At 38.7% G+C, this 18,120-nt stretch overlaps 1 protein-coding gene across 1 annotated transcript in view; it reads right to left on the bottom strand.

The window, feature by feature from the left end:
- Positions 1–3,589: 3,589 nt before the first annotated feature.
- The window catches only part of TENT4B (terminal nucleotidyltransferase 4B), a 43,985-nt gene continuing 29,454 nt past the window's right edge, over positions 3,590–18,120 (bottom strand). Inside the window, exons 4-12 of the mRNA XM_075765255.1 lie at positions 16,538–16,658; positions 15,420–15,527; positions 12,093–12,221; positions 10,599–10,812; positions 9,023–9,149; positions 8,818–8,921; positions 6,889–7,076; positions 6,158–6,322; positions 3,590–4,865 (exon numbers count right to left, since the gene is read on the bottom strand). Coding sequence (XP_075621370.1) covers positions 4,686–4,865; positions 6,158–6,322; positions 6,889–7,076; positions 8,818–8,921; positions 9,023–9,149; positions 10,599–10,812; positions 12,093–12,221; positions 15,420–15,527; positions 16,538–16,658 — 1,336 coding nt within the window. The 3' untranslated portion in view covers positions 3,590–4,685. The remainder of the gene's footprint in view (positions 4,866–6,157; positions 6,323–6,888; positions 7,077–8,817; positions 8,922–9,022; positions 9,150–10,598; positions 10,813–12,092; positions 12,222–15,419; positions 15,528–16,537; positions 16,659–18,120) is intronic.

Below are 18,120 nucleotides of genomic sequence, written 5' to 3'. Positions count from 1 at the left end.
CATCAGCTTTTACCAATTAATTTACAGCAAACTGAAGATTCACATTCCTTTTTTTCCCAAGCTTCTTAAATATCCAAGTTGATCACTGGTTGCACTGCTATAGGAAGGAGCAAATGGGAACAGGCCATTTTTAAGCTAGTTGCTGCCAAGAGAGAGGCCTATTGAACTGTACCCCAACCAAGGCTATGGTCAAGGTACCACGCTTCTGGTAGAAGTTTTTGGAGTCCACAAATCAATAAAATGGTCTTGGTGGGGAAATCACTAAATATATTAAGTTAAAATCAAAGCTGTTCAAAATTAACTGATCTAAATTTGAGAGTCATCTAAAATGTAGATTAATTTGATATAGCCCTACCATGCTAAAATGCACAGGTAACAGCCACTTTCTGGCTCTTTTATTCCTATTTCCTTTTCAAGCAGATTCTTGACAGAAACTTCAGGCTTGTAAACACCCAATAAGGCCATTTGCGATTTAAATCTTCTATTACTCAGGACATTGTTCATTAAGTAACTTGCAAAGATTCTTGGTGGTGTGTAATTTCTCTGGGATCATCTCAAACATCCTGACAACCAACCTTTGAAGATTAGTTAATTAGGCTCAGAGCAAATTACTATGAGGAAGGGCCCTGTAACTGGCACAGAAAAAAAATCTACAACTGCAAGGTACTTAAGCATCATGAGAACTGCATGTTTTCATGGCTGGTTTCAACTTATAGATGAAATCATGAACACGTATCTGTCAGAACTGCTGGTAAATACTCACGGAAATATAGACAAGACGCACATTTAGGTCACTGTAACTGGAAAACATTTTTGAAGGAAAACTTGGGGAAACATTACAAATCAGCTAGAAAATAAAGCTCCCAAATTCTGCACTTTCAAGACATGGTGAACTTGATTCTTAGAAAATTATTTTGCATTGTTAAGCAAAAGAATAAAGTTCTAGGAATCCGCAGAATAGTCAATCGCTACTTTCTGCACTTTAACAGTAGCTGGAATGATTCAATCAATTTTTTGTTACAGAGCCTAAATGGGTAAACATACTTCCTTCTTGAGTTATTACGTACTTTGTAATCTACAGCTTTTACTGTTCAGGAAATAAAGTTGGAAGCACACATTCAGTTTTAACACCTATCACAAGTTTTAACAGCCATCGAGATGTCGAATGGCTGGCTGCTTTTATTTACAATAAATTTTCAATATGAGACTATTTTCTAATCACTTGCTTACGTGTTGTGTTTAGAATGCATGATGACTCCAATATAGAACGGAAAAGGTCCATTTTGAAAGTACATTAAAAAAGGAGGAGAGATATAAACATTGCAGCTCATTAGTGTATTTCAGGTGGTATTTGGTAGACCACCAGCAGCAAGGCTACAAGAACTTTCAGTGTGCGTACACAGGGAAGGAAGATAACCAAAGTTAAGAACATACTTCAGCAATATCAGCTGTGTTTCAGGAACTACGCTACAGAGGGTTTCTAGCTGAAGGTAACTCAAATCAGCTTCTGGATATTTCTACAACGCCCTCCTCAGCGTGGCAGCTACAAACAGCTGCTGCCCTGCAGCGGGAACACCACACCTCGTCCAAGTTCAGAAGGCAAAGTAAACAGATCCTTGCACAAATTTCCTATGTATAATGCAGGGGAAAGTTAGAGAAAAATAATACATTAAAACCCCTTTATATGTGTATATTCTTCCACTTATTCTCAGGCATACAGACTCTGCTGCAGCTCTCCTGGAGGGAAACACGGCAGAGCAGGCCCACTTGAACAAAATAAGCTTCCAAATTCCAGGCAGAGGAATTCCAGGCCCAGTGCTCAGCGGGGGAAGCACCCAGATACTACAAAAATGCTACAAAGCGCCTTGAGACTGCTCTTTCTGCAGTACTGCGAAGGGAAAAAGAGCGTAAGTGTCAAGAATGGTGATAAACTGCAGTAGTTAGATTAAACATTTATTTTTCATATATTCACAAAATCTTCACAAAAGTATTGAAACTCAAAAAGGAATTAGACTTGAGTCAAATACAGAGATGAAATGTACAAGACAAATGAGCAGGCAAACTAAAAGGTCTTGAAAGTATTTTACTTCAGATTGAAAAACGAACAGTTCAACTGTTCTGTTTAAATAAAGATTTGCAAGATATACAGTATTTTATGAATACAATGCTGGTCATTTGAGGCAATGTAAAATACCTCAATTTTTCCTTCATGCTTTTTTTTTTTCTTTTAGAAAGATACTGTTTACCAAAAAGAAACTTGAGCAGTCCAGGAAAAGCTATTTTCCATTAAATTTATGAAAACCATAAATTGAGGCAAACCTAAGATTCCCAATGGAATCAAGATTATCTTCCCGCTACCACCACCTTAAAATTATCACATGCTTATTGGAACACTAATATCTGCACCCTAAGAGTACATTTGCTTTCAACGATGAGGGTGATTCTTTTAAAAACACTTCAGTGTGGTAAATGCGATACAGATCTTTGCAAGTATTAAGTTTTGGAACAGTTTTGCTAATAGCAGCTAACAATACTGGATTAATATAATTTATAAATAATTGTTCCCTAAGCGGTGAACATAAGTCTACACATTCACAATAATCTAAAACAAAATAAATACTGTGATTATGCATAATGTGGTACAACTTTTACTAGTTTCTATGAACAAAAGCTCAACATCTTGTCGATAAAATTATCTGATCAAATTAAAATATGAACCTAAAATTTTAAAAAAGCATTGTCAAATTAACATCACTTAAGCTTAGTGTTAGAGTAAATGTTATGACTTTCCGTATTTTTTTGAATATATATATTCTTTTTTGAAGTAAAACACTTTAACACATTGAAAATGTTTACTAATTTAAGTGATGACATCAGTTCTGGTCTTATTTTAGCATTATTTTACTTTAAAAATCATTGCACTCATTAGTGCCCATTAAAGGTCAGGTTGGTCTGTAGTATTCTGTAAATGTACATAAAAAAAAGTTTCTAAAAGCTAATAGTACTTTTTATAAAAGCATCATCTCCAGAACAGCTGCATTAAATACAGCCACGTATGCCAAGTACAGACTTTCCTCTTTAAAGAAATATGTGAAAGTAAATGCCACTTAACTCTCTACCACTGAAGTGTCCCAACTCCTGTTCCAAGCTATGCCTGTGAGTGTAATTACACAATGAATTTGCATCCATGGCATCAAAGTTACTGCAACCTAGACTTGTAATGCAACTGAACCAGACAAATGTGGAGTTTAAATTAACTGATAGCTAGGTCAATGAAGAAATACCATGAGATATGAAAGGTTTGGGTCTTTAAGGCAATACAAAATATATTTCATTATTTTATTTTATTTTAAGTTGTTTTGTGGTTGTTTTTTAAAATAATTAAATGTAAATATAAAAATGCCTAAGAGGGGAGTGAGAAAAAAAATACTTTAATTGTAAAATTTACTTAAAGCTTCAACAGTTATCATCTCCTACAGGAGTTAGCAAAAATATAAAAGACAAAAAAACCCAGACCTAGAAGAGGGAGGGAAGGCACAAACAAAGAGGCACAGGATTAAAGCAGCCCAGGAATGCAAACATCTGTAACAAACTGAGTTTTGTTGTTTGTTTTTTTAAAAACAAAAAAAAAAAGAAAAAAAAAGAAAAAGAAAACAATCATCACCATCAACCAACCAAAAAAAAAAACCCAAGTGGCTTTATATTTCTTTAAAAAAAAGAAAGGGTTGGGAAGAGACCACTAAGGGGAGGAAGAGAAGGATGCAACTATAAAACCCCATTGCCTGAAATGATGGCACTCTAGAAAACAAGGTGAAGGTTACTTCTCCGAGATGACAAGCTCAGTGTCTACACAAAGTACATGTACACTTTATACAAATGAAGAACTTCATTTGCCACCATAAACCTTTCTTTCAGAGAAACAGCTTTTGCAGATCAAATGTTCTATTAAATCTTTTAAATGCCAAGAAAAGAAATTCTGAGCAATATAACTAGTAATGTCTCTTTATATGGATGTTAAGATGACAATTCAGATTATTTTTCCAAACTAATCCTGAGAAAAATTTATGTTTACAATTTAAACAGTAATGTTATGCAAAAAGTATTAACAAATCCACTATTACAAATGTCAGTTTTCCTATATGGTCATCTATATATACACAATAAAATGGTAAGTATATGCAAAAATAATAAAAAAATCATGCACAAATTACTTTCACCTTTAAAGGCTGGGTTTCCCTCAAAATACAATTTTTTGCTTTTTTTTCCTATTTTTTTTGTGTTTTATTTGTTTGTTACCACCCCCTAGACACACTGAGTACTACCTCTACAGGTCAGCATGAGCTGATGGGAAATACATTTATTTTACATTCAAGCTTTTATATCCTAAATGACCCTGTTGTAGCATATGACTTATCAAATGAGCAGCCTTTTTCCTCTTTTTTTAAAAAAAAAATTTTTATTTTTCTTTTTTTTCTTTTTTTTCCTTTTTTTTTTTCTTTTTTTTTTTTTTTTTTTTCAGTGATCAATCTTCATGATCCGTTCCGTGGCGAGCTGGGAAAAAAAAATGCAGTTGCTAATCAATGTCTGAACAGTCTGAAGCTCCGGAAGAGATCCAAGGAGTCACTATCAAACTATCCTGTAGCATGAGATCATTGCACACAGAAGAACAGTCATAAAATAGGCAACTATCTACAAAGGTCGGAAAGGGCCGCATCCCTCTTGTGTTTCCTCTTTTTGCCGTGGAAAAACTGATGATGTGATTTGCTGCCTTGATGTTGTTTGTTTGTGACTGAGGTACCGTGGCTTGAGTTTGTTGGACCTTGGAAGCCTTTGTTAGAAGAGCGAAATAACCGTGCAGATCCATGCTGTAAAAGAAAGCAAACATGGTAAATCAGTGCTAAAAAGAAAAAAGCGTGAATTACACAACCCTATGTCTGGATAACGAGGACGTTAACTCATGAAAGTGTCACACTTGAAAAAATTGATATGGCAAAAGAAGCTAGGCCATTGCTTAGACAGCAGCACAGTAGCATGGATCTTTCACTGTGGTGGTTGCAAACAAACGTTCATCTCTAGAGCCAAAACCATGCTGGTCAAGAGAGAAGAGCAGAGCACTTTGAATTATGAAAAGGATAGAACTGTTCTATTGCTCCCATTTCACAACCATCAAAAAGTGTTTTACAGAAACAGAAGTCAATAGTCCAAGGCGACAGATGGAGATTGCTCAAATCTCATCTTCTGTGCAAAATTAAAACGGCATTCTTTTAAGACCAGGACTAATTTTATACCACATCTTTTTACAGACTGAGTATCTCAGACTGTGCATATTCACATTGCAGCACCAGAATTAGCTCTGTGTAACAACACAAACGCACACTCATGGTATATCCAAGGCCTAGTTTGTAAACTGCCTCGTTAGAGATACATTGTCAGCAAGGAGGAGGCAGCAAGTCTTCAGAACTACTTTTCAGGAATAATTTTCCTAAATTTGGAAAAAGTATAAAAATTTAAACTGCATATACCTAAAGTCTGTTGTATATAGAGGCATATAGTATTTCCAAATTACTGAGTTGTCATAGAAACATTCTTCAACATGACAAATCCCTTAAGTGCGTAAGCACTAGTAGGTCTCATCATAAAGATACTTGTCTTTAGGGGGAAATGGGAGGGAATTTCACGTATCAGCAAGGTATCTTCATCTCCCTTAATGAAAGGCAGTTCAACAAGTATCAACAGCTAACAGAGCAGCCAGTCATGGGTTTAAACATACATTTTTACTAACTGGTTTGTGCTAAAGTGTAGGAAAGTCTCATTAGTTCTCAAATTCTGCAGTAAAGACTGGACCGACGTGCTTTTTGCCAAAAGGAAATGGGTGCAACACAACTGTATACTTCTGGCAAATCTAGATTTCCCAAAATAAAGTCAATCCAATTTCATCTGGTTTAAGGCTGGGAAAGCCACTGTTGTAAACTCATCTCTGTAAGCTAAACAGAGAACCAGATGATTTTAGGTACAATCAGTGCTCAAAGCTTTTTAGTGGGGTAAAGGGAGGAGAAAAATGCAGTGTTTCCTTTCCAGAACAAGCCACCCTTCCATGGAGGACATGTGTAATACTCAAATAATCTATACAGTTGTTGTTTTCAAACATTTCACAAACCTGAGATTTGTTCGTGTTGCTGGATGTATTGGCTGTTTGGCTATTTTGTGTTTTCCCACTTGACTGGGAGGATTCCAGTGACACTTCTTGTGACCCCACTCTGTTTGTGGTAGACTGACGACAACTCAATTGTTTAGAGGTTTTGCAAGGTGTTCCATCAGAATCCTTCAGGAAAATTTAAAGTATTAGTGAGTTTTTCTTAAGAGTGAGTTTTTCTAAAAGTGAGTTTTCCCTTTAAAAAAAAAAAAGCTAAAGTGGACAAAACTTAAAATGTGTTTATTCTATTAGGTATCAAACCTCCTTCAATCCAGAATTCTTACTGAGTAAATAGATTAAAAGATTTATGGATGCATGATTATGATTTTGGGATTTGTATTTTGTTTTTTAAATAGATTTCCTGAACATTTATTTTTAATATGCCTTTTTTTTTAAAAGCATATGGCTTAAGACTACCAGTCTTTTATTTTTTTTTTAAATACAGTTTTCCCAGAGAAAAGAGGGCTATGTAACTTTGTAACTACTGTATTCACTTTCTACATGTGTTGTGTCCAAACACACTGCAACTTACATGTGGAGAAATTGCATAAGAGGTAACATCTTATGCAAGTTAGGATTCTGGATGAAATAACTAATTAGGATTCTGAGCTTTCCAAATGTACTGTGGCAATACAAATCAGGACAAACATTCAAACAAATTCAGAAAACAAAATCAGAAAACCTCCAGTACTTACTACATCACTAGAGCTGGACAGTGTAGACGATGATGATGATAAAGGACCTGATGAAGAATTTGAAGAATGTTTACTAAGTGTTTCTGAAGTTTTATTTCTAGGTTTTCCCAGTGCTTCATTCTCTTCAGCAAGATTATTGTTGCATTTGTCTAGCTGCTGAGTATCTACTATCAAGGTTACTCCATTACCTATTGAAAACAAAACAGAAGCATCACCACACGTTAACTACTAAAATACGTTCCCTTTTATTTTTTATTACCCACTCAGGTATTAAATATCTATTATATCCAGCAGGACATGTACAGACACTTGCACACGTACATACTTCTACTACACACAGGCACCTGTGTGCATGTGTTTGTGTGTGTGCACTGCACGCAGCAAGCCAACAGCTCGCAGAGGGTGCGGTGGCTTCCTGACAAGACCCATTAATGCACACTAAGAAAACCACAGCTTAAGATGGAAATTAGAGCGGTAAGACATGGAACAAGGTACTAACAGCGCTCAGATGTGCTGCTAACTAACATGACACACTTCAACAGTGCTCAAATACATAGGTTTAAATTCTGTTCCTATACGCCCAATACTCAGCAACTCCCATTTTTCTTCTGCCAGAGCTCTTAGGGTCGTAAGAACTTGAAGTAAGTCTGGTTGCTTTGTGTGATACCCTATGCTGAAAATATGAGATACAGAACTCTCATATCTCACTAACTGCTATCTTAATTACAAAAAAAAAAAAATAAAAAAAAATCAGAGCTTAAATCTAAACTAAATCTACAAGACGACCACTGTAACTCACCATGAGCTTCCTGACACAGGGTTACTGTTATTTTTTTAATTACTGTTTTATCTCACATAAGACACCTAGGAGTTACCTCTAGATTTATGTAATATACATACCCCCACTGGCTGTATTTGTATATAGAGTTTAATACATACATCACAATAGGTAGCTAAGTATTACTCGGGAGCTTGCAGGACCGAACCGTGGCTGTCTGCCATCGCCGGGGTACGGCAGCACCACAAGAGTCTATACGCCGACAAACCACCACCGGCCAAGAAGCACGCTCAACTTACAAGGACAGAGAGGGAAATCACTAACAAAAGCTTTAAAACCAAATAAACAGAATCCCAGCCTAGCCTAAAGACTGGTAGTTGTGTCATCTTCTCTGATTAATCCCTAACAACAGAAGACTTCTGGTAGCTAACATTCTAAAATTAATTGCAGAGTATTAAAATTAATTTCAATTTGAAAACTTCCAGCCAGCAGATACACCTACACTAAGAAAGGGTGGCAACTGGCTGGTCAAGTCAGAAGATGTGCGATGAAAATAAAGATAATTTTAGACCATTTTCAGCAAGTTCTCTAGCTTGATTTTGTGTGTTTCCATCTGTTAGTAAGAAGAATTATGATTGGTATTTCAGCATATTTCTGTTTAGAAGACTTATTCCACTTATATGGTTAATCCTGGTTTAAATGTTGTGTCCATACACAGACAATATGTTAAACTTTAAAATGAAAAATAAAAGAACTACAAAGGGTAAGGATTTAAACTAGCATTCCCAGTAATTCTTTTTAAAACCTTGTCCACATTTAAAGGACAAAGGGCCTGTGACAGTAACAACACGTGTAATTTAAATTGGAAGTTTTTCAGAAGCCTCCTTTTGCAAGGCAGCACTCTTTACGGACCTCTCTGCTGACCAAATCTCTTGCAGCAGAATAAAGATGTGGCATGGCCTTTTTACTCTTGTACAAATCTAAATTTTCTGGACGAGAACACAAGAAAAAGCCCATCACCACTGAGCAAAAAAGTGAATTCCTATTAAGATGCATACATTGCCTGATGTGGGGCAAAAGCAACAACAAAATTTGCATGATCAAGACACACAGAAAGTTTCCCACCACCAGCCATGCTTAGGCAAACCTACCATTGCACGAAGACTCTGTCCTACTTTGCATTCCCCACTGCTTCGATATCCAGTCTCTGTATGTGGCCACTTCTTGCGTTACTCTAATTATTCTACCTAATATACTGGAAACCAGGAAAAAAACCAAAACCGTCACCACAATTAGTTTTCAGACAGACCAAAATATAAGCAATTAATGTCTGAGATTTAGACTCATAAAATTTACCTTTCTGTTTCATTGTTAGGATAATATTTAGCTATCGGGGAAACTGCATGGCTCAGAACAACATAGGCATAATCAAAAGCCTGTTTCACTTGCATGGCACCGTATGAACTCCTCCCAACATCATTACCTTAAAATAAGAATAGAATTAAAGAAATAAATAAGAATGGGATCGTGGTTACCTCATTTCAGACAGGAGACAGTAATATTTTTTTTAAATTGCCCTTAAGTCCCAACTCACTGCAGTTACTTCTTGTAGAATAGCATTAGTGAAGCATAAAGATTTGAAAGAGCTTGAAAGACCTATAGATATTTCCAGGCACTGAAGTCCAAAACAGCAATTCTCCGGGTAAAAGTGCAATACATGAAGGGAAAAAAAAAAGTAAAAAAAAAAAAAAAAAAAAATCCTGTACTATGTATATTACACATATAACAGCACTATCCCAGCTGACATTTTTCTAAATCAGGAATATGTTCCCTCTTTTCTAAACACAGTACTTGACTCGCCATTTCAGAAGCCATCCATTCCAGTCAACAATCAACCTTAATGTAAAGGTAACAGTAAAGAATGAATCACTACGTCAGTATGTGACTTTACAGAACCACACAGCAGAGAGTGTATGACTGTACGTTATAAAGCGGAACCGTGATACAGGCGAGCACAAGCTTGAAAGGGACCACGCGCACACCCAGGCACATCCAGCCCACACTCAGGCCCTCGCTGCGTAGCTTTACTGCTGTTACAGCAGAGCACGTGCCAGTTGTTCGTGTGCCCTCCCATCCCACCCCCGGCAGCAGAACGGGCATGCTCTTGGGCAGCACAGTCACTTCTGCTAGGAACATGTCTTAAAGAAAATCATTGTGTTCTGAGTGCATCTTGGGTTCGTAGACATGAACGAAGTATTTCTGTTTGGGTTTTGGTGGTCATTCTGCACTATCCTTTGATTTAACTCCTCCTCCTGTTTTCAGCTGGGATAGAGTTAATTCCTAGCAGCTGGTCTAGTGCTGTGGTTTGGATTTAGGATGAGAATGATGTTGATAGCACACTAATATTTCAGTTGTTACTAGGCAATGTTTACACCAAGTTGAGGACTTTTCAGCTTCTCATGCTGCCCCGCCAGCGAGGAGGCTGGGGGTGCACAAGAAGCTGGGAGGGGACATGGTCAGGACAGCTGACCCAAAGTGGCCAAAGGACTACTGCATACCATATGACGTCATGCTCCATATATAACTTGGGGGAGATGGCCAGGGGCTGAGACCACGGCTTGGGAACTATCTGGGCATCGGTGGTCTGCAGGTGGTGAGCAATTGTGCTACATCACTTGTTTTGTACACTCTATTATTAATATTACTATTATTACTATTATTAGTATTATCCTCTTCCTTTTCTGTCCAATTAAACTGCCTTTATCTCAACTCACAAGTTTTACCTTTTTTTTTTCTTTTCAGTTCTCTCTGGGGGAAGGCTGGGTGGTTGTTTTAGCTGCTTGCCAGGTTAAACCACAACACTCCTCTGGATTAAGCATGCCCCTAACTTTTTTTCTTAGTCGCTACATTAAATCTTGGTTTATGAGGATACCTGGCTGTAAGGGATCTTCGATATACAGCATTGATGGTCTGTAGCCATCCAGCATGCTTTTTTGCACTTCATCCTTGGCAACGTAAGAGCCACCATCCTTTATTCGGATTCCAGTCTTCAGATAATTGAAGTGACGTCCATATAATTCAAAAAACTCTATTAAAAGAACACCATAGTTGGCATTGGGCATACAGGCATCTTCCCTGGGATGCAGCTATTAAGAAGAGAGAAAAAAAAAATTTTTTTTTCAGACCTCAAGTTTCAAGTCCCTTTAAGTGCCTTTTTTTTTCACAGCAAACATGTCTAAATACAACAAGAAGAAAGAATAAAACATAATATATAAAGCAAACATGACTAGATACAGTATTTTTTCCTTGATAAAGCAGTTCTGCATCTTTAAAACAAGATGCTATCAAAACTTTATAAACTAATTGCCTCTTATAAGTAAGGCTGGCAAGTATTAATGTATTTGTATTTGAACTCTTCAGTTCAGTAAGTGAATTTCCAGCACTAATGGCAGCTTCTTGTAAAAAAACAAAGATAGTTGCACTTCACAAACCTGGGTTTACAATACAAATACGGGCTTTTAATGCACACAGCTATATAAATGATCCCCTCTACTGCTAAGTATGCAGCCTGAGAGATTCTGAACAAAACCAGTTCATAATTGTAACAGATATAAAACTTGACTTCTATTTTGCAGGAGCAAATGGAAACACTATTAGTCAATCTAAGAAAAAAATTAAGGTTAGGAGAGATTTTGGTTTCTGTCAAAACTATACGCCTGTTGCCGTCATTTCTTCTGTGCTCAGCAGGCAACTGCAATAGCACTCAGCAAACACCAAGCTCCAGCTCAAGGCTCAGGTTTAAAAGTAACTGCAACCTGGAAAAGTACGGGCATACGCATATACACACAGAGTTTTACAATAATGTTTAGTGCAAGAACAAGAACGAGGTTGATAAAGCCAGAACCTGGCTACTTAATGTTTCTACAAAATCTTTCTCTCCTAAGCACAACAATATAGATTTCTCTCGTGTATTTTGTTCTCTTAGATTTAAGAGAAAGCAGTAACACACATTTATTTGATACCAGCTTAAAAACCTAGACAAACAAGCAAAATTCTGTTGCATTCATTAAAGCATGTACAGGGTGTATGGCCTGGAAAACAAGTATTACAAAGGACAGCTGCATCTAAGACTGACCTATGTAGCCTGTTACAAACAAGTTACACAATAGCCAAGTTGTTATGCCATGAATGACACATGTGCCTGGTACTGATACACCAATGGATGTTCCAAACATCTCTAATACCAAAAGTACTAGTATGGGAGAAAGAACAGAAGACAGGTGGGATGTGTCTATTTTTAAATGAAAAGGGGGTACAAAACCACAAACAGGATAGCTTAAATGATTAAATTTAGGATCGATTCAATTCTTTCTTAATGTAATGTCCCCTTTTCACCAATGGCATCAACAGATTTCATTAAGCTTACCTGAAGGAAACTGACGGCCATTAAAAAAAGACTGTAAGAACCGATTCCACCTGTAAATACTTCATTAAGGTCCCTCTGCAACAGGAACTGTTTCAGTACTAAAACTAGATAGGGTAATACAGGATATTTCTGAAAGAGAAAAACAAAGGCGTTAGGATACTGTGATGCATACATACAATTGATGCTAAAAAAGAACATTGAAGCTAGCTGTTATATTAAGTTTCAAAGCTAAGTATAATTCTAACGTTGTTTTATTAACAGGGGAGAAGCCAAGTGCTCTGCTTGTGATCAAGCCAGTTATTTTACCTCTTCAACTCCGGTGGCAAATATTAATAGAAAAAATTATTACTTCATAAAATCAGAATGATTTTGTTTGAATATATAAATACACTTGCTTTTCTCATACAAGTGAAAAGGAAAGTGAAGGGACAACTATGGAGATATCCATGTCTGTAACAAAACCCTCCTGCTACAACCAAGGGGATATCCCAAAGTGGACTGAGACTTCTGTCCAGCAAGTGCTTCAGGTGCCCAGAGTTCAAAACAGTTCTTCAAAATCACTACACCTAGATAACATTGTCAAAGGACCCAAATACTTACCTTTGGGTAACGGGTCCTTCAATAGGTTTGTCCGCACGGGCTCCCTTAGAGGCATGCGTATGCCGTGCGTGCACGGACCTTTTGGAGAGCAGTGGAGGCTGGGGCTACGCCTGCACTCATTGGGGAGGGGGCAAGAGAGGCTCGATAATATCGCTCCTCCTACCAACAAAGAGCTAAAGAGTTCCTTAGTGTCCGAGAAGAGACGTGGATCATAGTAACTGCGATTGCAAAAGATTAAAAGGAAAGAAGAATTTCTCCAAGAACTTCTCTGCACGAGTCTTACGGTGGGTATCAGGAGCCCTATTTAACCCAAGATCACCTTTCCGAACTATCAAGAACTTACAGTCACAAGCCGAAGTGTTGCATATCAGTATATGCCAAAATTCAAAGACAGGATTTTTCTCAGGAAACTGCAAACCCCTTAATTAAGGCTTCAGCTGCCTCAGACCTCCTAAATAAACTGGATGACAAGAAAAAGGCATTTCCAAGTGTAACACTGAACACGACACCTAGTTAGGCACTCAAAGTTACGTGGGATAAAATAAAACCCAAGAGAGTACCCTGCAAGTGTTTTACGGAGAGCTCCTCAAGAACACCAGTGAAGTCACTTGGCAAGCACATATCAAGTTTTCTCCAAGTTAAACAAATGACCCTCCACGGTAGCGCAGCTATTACCTGCCGCGCGTCAGGGCTGAGTGCCACCTCTGCCCCGCCGCACCAGGCACAGCTCGGGTGCTCAAGGCCAGCTCTGGTGCGGCACAGCTGCGCGGCCTCGGCTTAGGCCGTGTGGGAAGGCGCCACGTGGGAAGCCTTGTTGGGAGTCCCCCCGCTTCACTCGAGAGCTGCCTTTCATCTCAGCTGCTCCCCTTGGCGTCTGCCTGGGCCGTGCTGCTGCGCACTGATGCCGACCCTGACCCTAACCACAGACTTGGCATCCTCGGCCTCGACCTCCTCATGGGGAAGCCATCTGCCAGCTGCCGGCCGGGCTGCGAGCCGACCCTGACTACTGCCACCAGAGCTGCTCTGCTCCTCACGGCCACCGCCCCGATACGCCGCTCCCGCCCTCCCCGGGGACACAGCCCGCTCTGTCGTGCCCTGGCCCAAGGGCAGAGCAGCCTCTGCACAGGGTTACAAATAACCCGGGCAACAGGAACACGCTAACACACAAAAAAATGCCTTCAGGCCCTCAAGAGAAGACTACCTCTTATCTTGAAATTAAGTACACAGGCAATTTTGGGCAAGCATGCAAGGCTTTAGGGACTTACCTAAAAATACATTTATATGCGGAGTGTAAGAGAAATAGAGCTCCTGTGTTGCGGCAGAAAACCAAACACAGACTGCCTGTCCACCACAAGGCAATGTGACAATGCACAGGATGTAAAAACTGAAGTTAGCTACCAAATTCCAGGTAGGCATCTCATGACAGAGAATCTGGGCATCTTCTGTCCCCAACAAGTTGCTACGTAGCACAAAACTATTGCTCTGGATTTATCAGCAAGCAGTTGGCCAACACAACTGAGTTCTGTTCATCAGAGAGAGGCTGAGAGAAGGTCGGTCTCTGGACCCGCTCCACCCTTGTACTCGGAAGGCAGATGCAAGAGGCCTCACCAGCACAAGGTTTAAGCAGAAGGCTTCTACAACCACGCAGGTGAGATCACGCAGACAAGCACTCACACCGTCCTACTGAAACTGAACTAAGTACGGAGATATTTTTCCTCCTATGCCCTTCTACGGGTTAAAGAAATCGACACTGTAGAAGCAAACTGAGCTACTTTCATACTTTCTACTAAACATACATAAAGGAACTGAAGATTAACAAGTTGAAGGCCATACATTCAATTCATCACAAATTGAAAATCCAGCCAAATTTAAAAGACTTCTGGCAACTTGATGACATTATTAAAGCAGATGTATATGATTTCTAACCCTTATAATTGAAAGTGCATGCTTTATTCCAATTTACAGAGTTTTCTGAAGGAGTTTTACCTGTCTAGCTACTGAAATATTTTGATTTGTCCATTAGTTTTGGTAAAAAACCCAAAGCAGTTAGTAGAACAGTAATACATAAGCACTTAAGTCAGACTGAACTGCACTTCATGTCCCTACACAGAACATGAAAATTCAAGAAAGTTTTTCTACTGCTTTTATGAGACATTTACTGTAAGTGTCCAATGCACTGAAGAGGGGAAGGGAAGGAAAAGAAAAGAGTGTAATGATACTTCAAAACTTTAAATACAAAAGCTCTTTAATCCTAACAAAATGATCCTAAACAAAAATAACTGTAATGTATCTACGATACAGGTATTAGTGAATCCCTGAACAATAACTTACTAAATTTAACTTATTCTACTTAATTAGCATTTGTATGCTGAAACAACATTCAGTCTAGAACAAGATGATTCCTACTTTCTGCAGGAATCTGTGTTTATTATGAATCGTAAGTTCAAGGAAGCATGGTTGAAGGGCACAATACTTAAGACAGGTATTACTGCATTTTCTTTAGTCATTATATCATTATAACTCCTCCGTACTTTCTTTGTACATTTTACTCTCTTTATGCCTTTTAGGGCAATATATCTAAAACCTGAGAACATCACACAACAGCGCCAGACAGAAAAAATAACCAAGAGTTAACATGTATCTCTCGTAAGGATGCAAAGTAAAACAGAAAATCAAATTAAGTCAACAAATATTCAGCTCTGTAGTTCTGTTATAGTGTTGCCTAACCTTGATAAAATCTTTGATGAGCTGGGCTGCTTTAACCCCGTTCTGTACATTAAAGCTTATATCAACTTTAACTTCAGTGAAGGAATCTGTCAGTTTAATAATAGGTACCTGCAAAAGAAAGACAGAGTAAGTCAATACAGATTTCTAAGACACCTTTGCTTTCATTCATACCTATATGCACCAGTAAAACTGAAACATTTTACGAATTTGTAGAGAGGAGGCAGACAGAGAAAACAGGACTCACGTCTATTTATGAATTCATTCTCCTTGCCAATCTGTTTACATGAACTTTGCTTTTCTAATTCATAAATGCTATTTTCAATTTACTATTCTGTTTAACAGAACTTAACACTTCATCTTCAAAATGATTAATTCTAAATTGTTTTTAGTCAGTTCCCGGTGCAGAAGTATAGTTCTAGTGGGAAAAACAAACACCAGAGGGAGACAAATGCTTAAGAAATAAAGATAAATGGTAATAGACAGATACTCAGGAAAAGACACACTCCTATCATTGTGGGCCGCTGATTCCTCATCAAAATTATCTCCAAACAAAAAGCAGAAGATATTGAGAACACTCTGACGTATCTCCACCTGAGTGCTTTCCAAATGACCTCTACTAATAATAGCCATCAATTAGACACCTCCTTAAACTCCAACACTCTTCCATACTCACAATTAGCAGAAGGTAGGAAGGTATAATGGAATTAATCCTATCCTGCACAAGACATACCATTACATATTTATACAAGGCTGCACTTACTACTTCTGTATGAAAGCATACTATGTCTGCTTACTCGCAATAAGAAAAAATAAATCATTTATTTACGTACAAACTCAGTCCAGAACTTCACAAGTCTAATCACATTAACTCACAACAATGACTAGTATAACCTCACTTAAAAGCAAGTGTATGTCGTGCAGTATGGAAAATCTGAAATGCTTCTGTTGGAGCATTAGCATCAGCAATAAAAACCATACTAAATAAAAAGGTTCTACTGGTTCTATTTCAACTTTATCTATAAAATAGTTTCTGCTTATGAAAATTCATCCTTTTAACAAAGATCTTTGATTAGAAATTTAGCTTAGAACAAGGAAATACCCTCTTCCCCCAAACTTACAGTTGCTTTATCTAAAACCTTCACTGAGTTTTCATCTGCTACATTGTGCTTTCTAAGAGCTTCTTCCAGGGTCCAAAGAGGTAACGTCTCCCATTTTCCAAACACAACTAAATCAATATCACTGCAATGGAAAGAAAATATAGATTTATTCAAATTAAAAGATCAATATATTTAAAACAGAAACATCGGACATCCACACATAACTAGAATAAAGCTGACAGAATGTAGCTTAACCAAATAATTTATTCTTAATTTTCTGAGGAAAGGGATGGGTGGGGATGAACTCTCACACTTGGGGAAATGCAGAACACTGCAGGTTACCAAGGGAGGGGACAGATACACACACCGATCAATTGGCCTGCAAAGCCAGAGATTAGTCTCCCCAAGCCACACTGTCAGCAGAGAGGGATCAGCTTCTCCAGAGTGATTCAGAGCAAGAAATTAACTTGTTGTGAATCACCACCTTTGGGCTGTATTAATCAGTAACGCCGACTTAGCAGCCTGTCACTGAAAGGGAAAGTCCTGTTCCCCATCCTCTCCTCCCAGATGCATGGCCCTGTCCCCTCCTTGACTCTAGGTCTGGTATTTGTCTAACCCACAGCAAACCAACTCAATATATTAATGGGCCTGGCAGAAACCAAATCCCCCCACCCGTTTAAAAAACCCCAAAACATTCTGGGGGAATCCCCTGCTGCTTGGCAACTCAAAGCTGGTTTTCTGGGTGACGGGAGCACCAGTGGGCACACGGTAAGCAGCTGGCCTGTGCTGCCAAGAACTGGGAGCTGGGAAGGAGAGAGGAAAACGTGGCAGCTTTGACTTCAGGAAGCAATAAGCTGTTAAATAAGATCAAACCATCTAATTAACTTCACTCATTAACTTAGCTCCTTGAAGAGGTATCTCCAGACCGCTACACTTCCCCTCTGTGTTCATACACATTCATTTGACTACACAGGGAGCTGACGCCCCGATCAATGCCTAAGCTCAAATTCAAAAGGTGACCAGTGTCCAAACCGAAGGCAGTGAAGGCTACTGTGAGATCCTGAGCTTTCTCCTCTTTGCTCCTCAACTTCTTGGATTTCCCCTGCTTGGCTGGGAACACAAAGGCAGCGAGCACATGACCCTAGAGTTATACTAGCAGGCCACTTCAGTAAAATGGAAAACTGCGTAACACAAAACACCACAAAATTTAGGAATACTTCCCCCCCCCCACCCCATAGATTCTACAGGTTTGCTGATTCACAAACACCACCATTTTAACAATCTCAAAGAAACTACATCTGCGACAGATGAAGCATCTCTCGCCGCCCAGCAGTGCCGGCAGCAGGCAGGTTCAGCAGCAGTTCAGCTGCATACCATTCAGCTGACAAGGACAGGCAGTACTCAGCCAGTTTCAGAAAGCTACGTTCAAAACCCGCTTGGAGAGCAGGAAATGCTGCTGGACACTTCTCTTCTAGACTAAATTAGTGTTAAACCCACTACTGCTGCTGACAGTTAACAACGGGAGACATTTTTCTGATGCACACCAAGGGAAAAAAAGCATCTGTGGTGTTGTCTGCACAATAACACAGAGATCCAGCAGCTAA

This window comes from Balearica regulorum, chromosome 13 (genome assembly GCF_011004875.1).
Source record: "Balearica regulorum gibbericeps isolate bBalReg1 chromosome 13, bBalReg1.pri, whole genome shotgun sequence".
NCBI classification, from domain to species: domain Eukaryota; kingdom Metazoa; phylum Chordata; class Aves; order Gruiformes; family Gruidae; genus Balearica; species Balearica regulorum.
The sequence above is the reverse complement of the archived record's forward strand: the minus strand, read 5'-3'. Positions and strand labels throughout refer to the sequence as shown.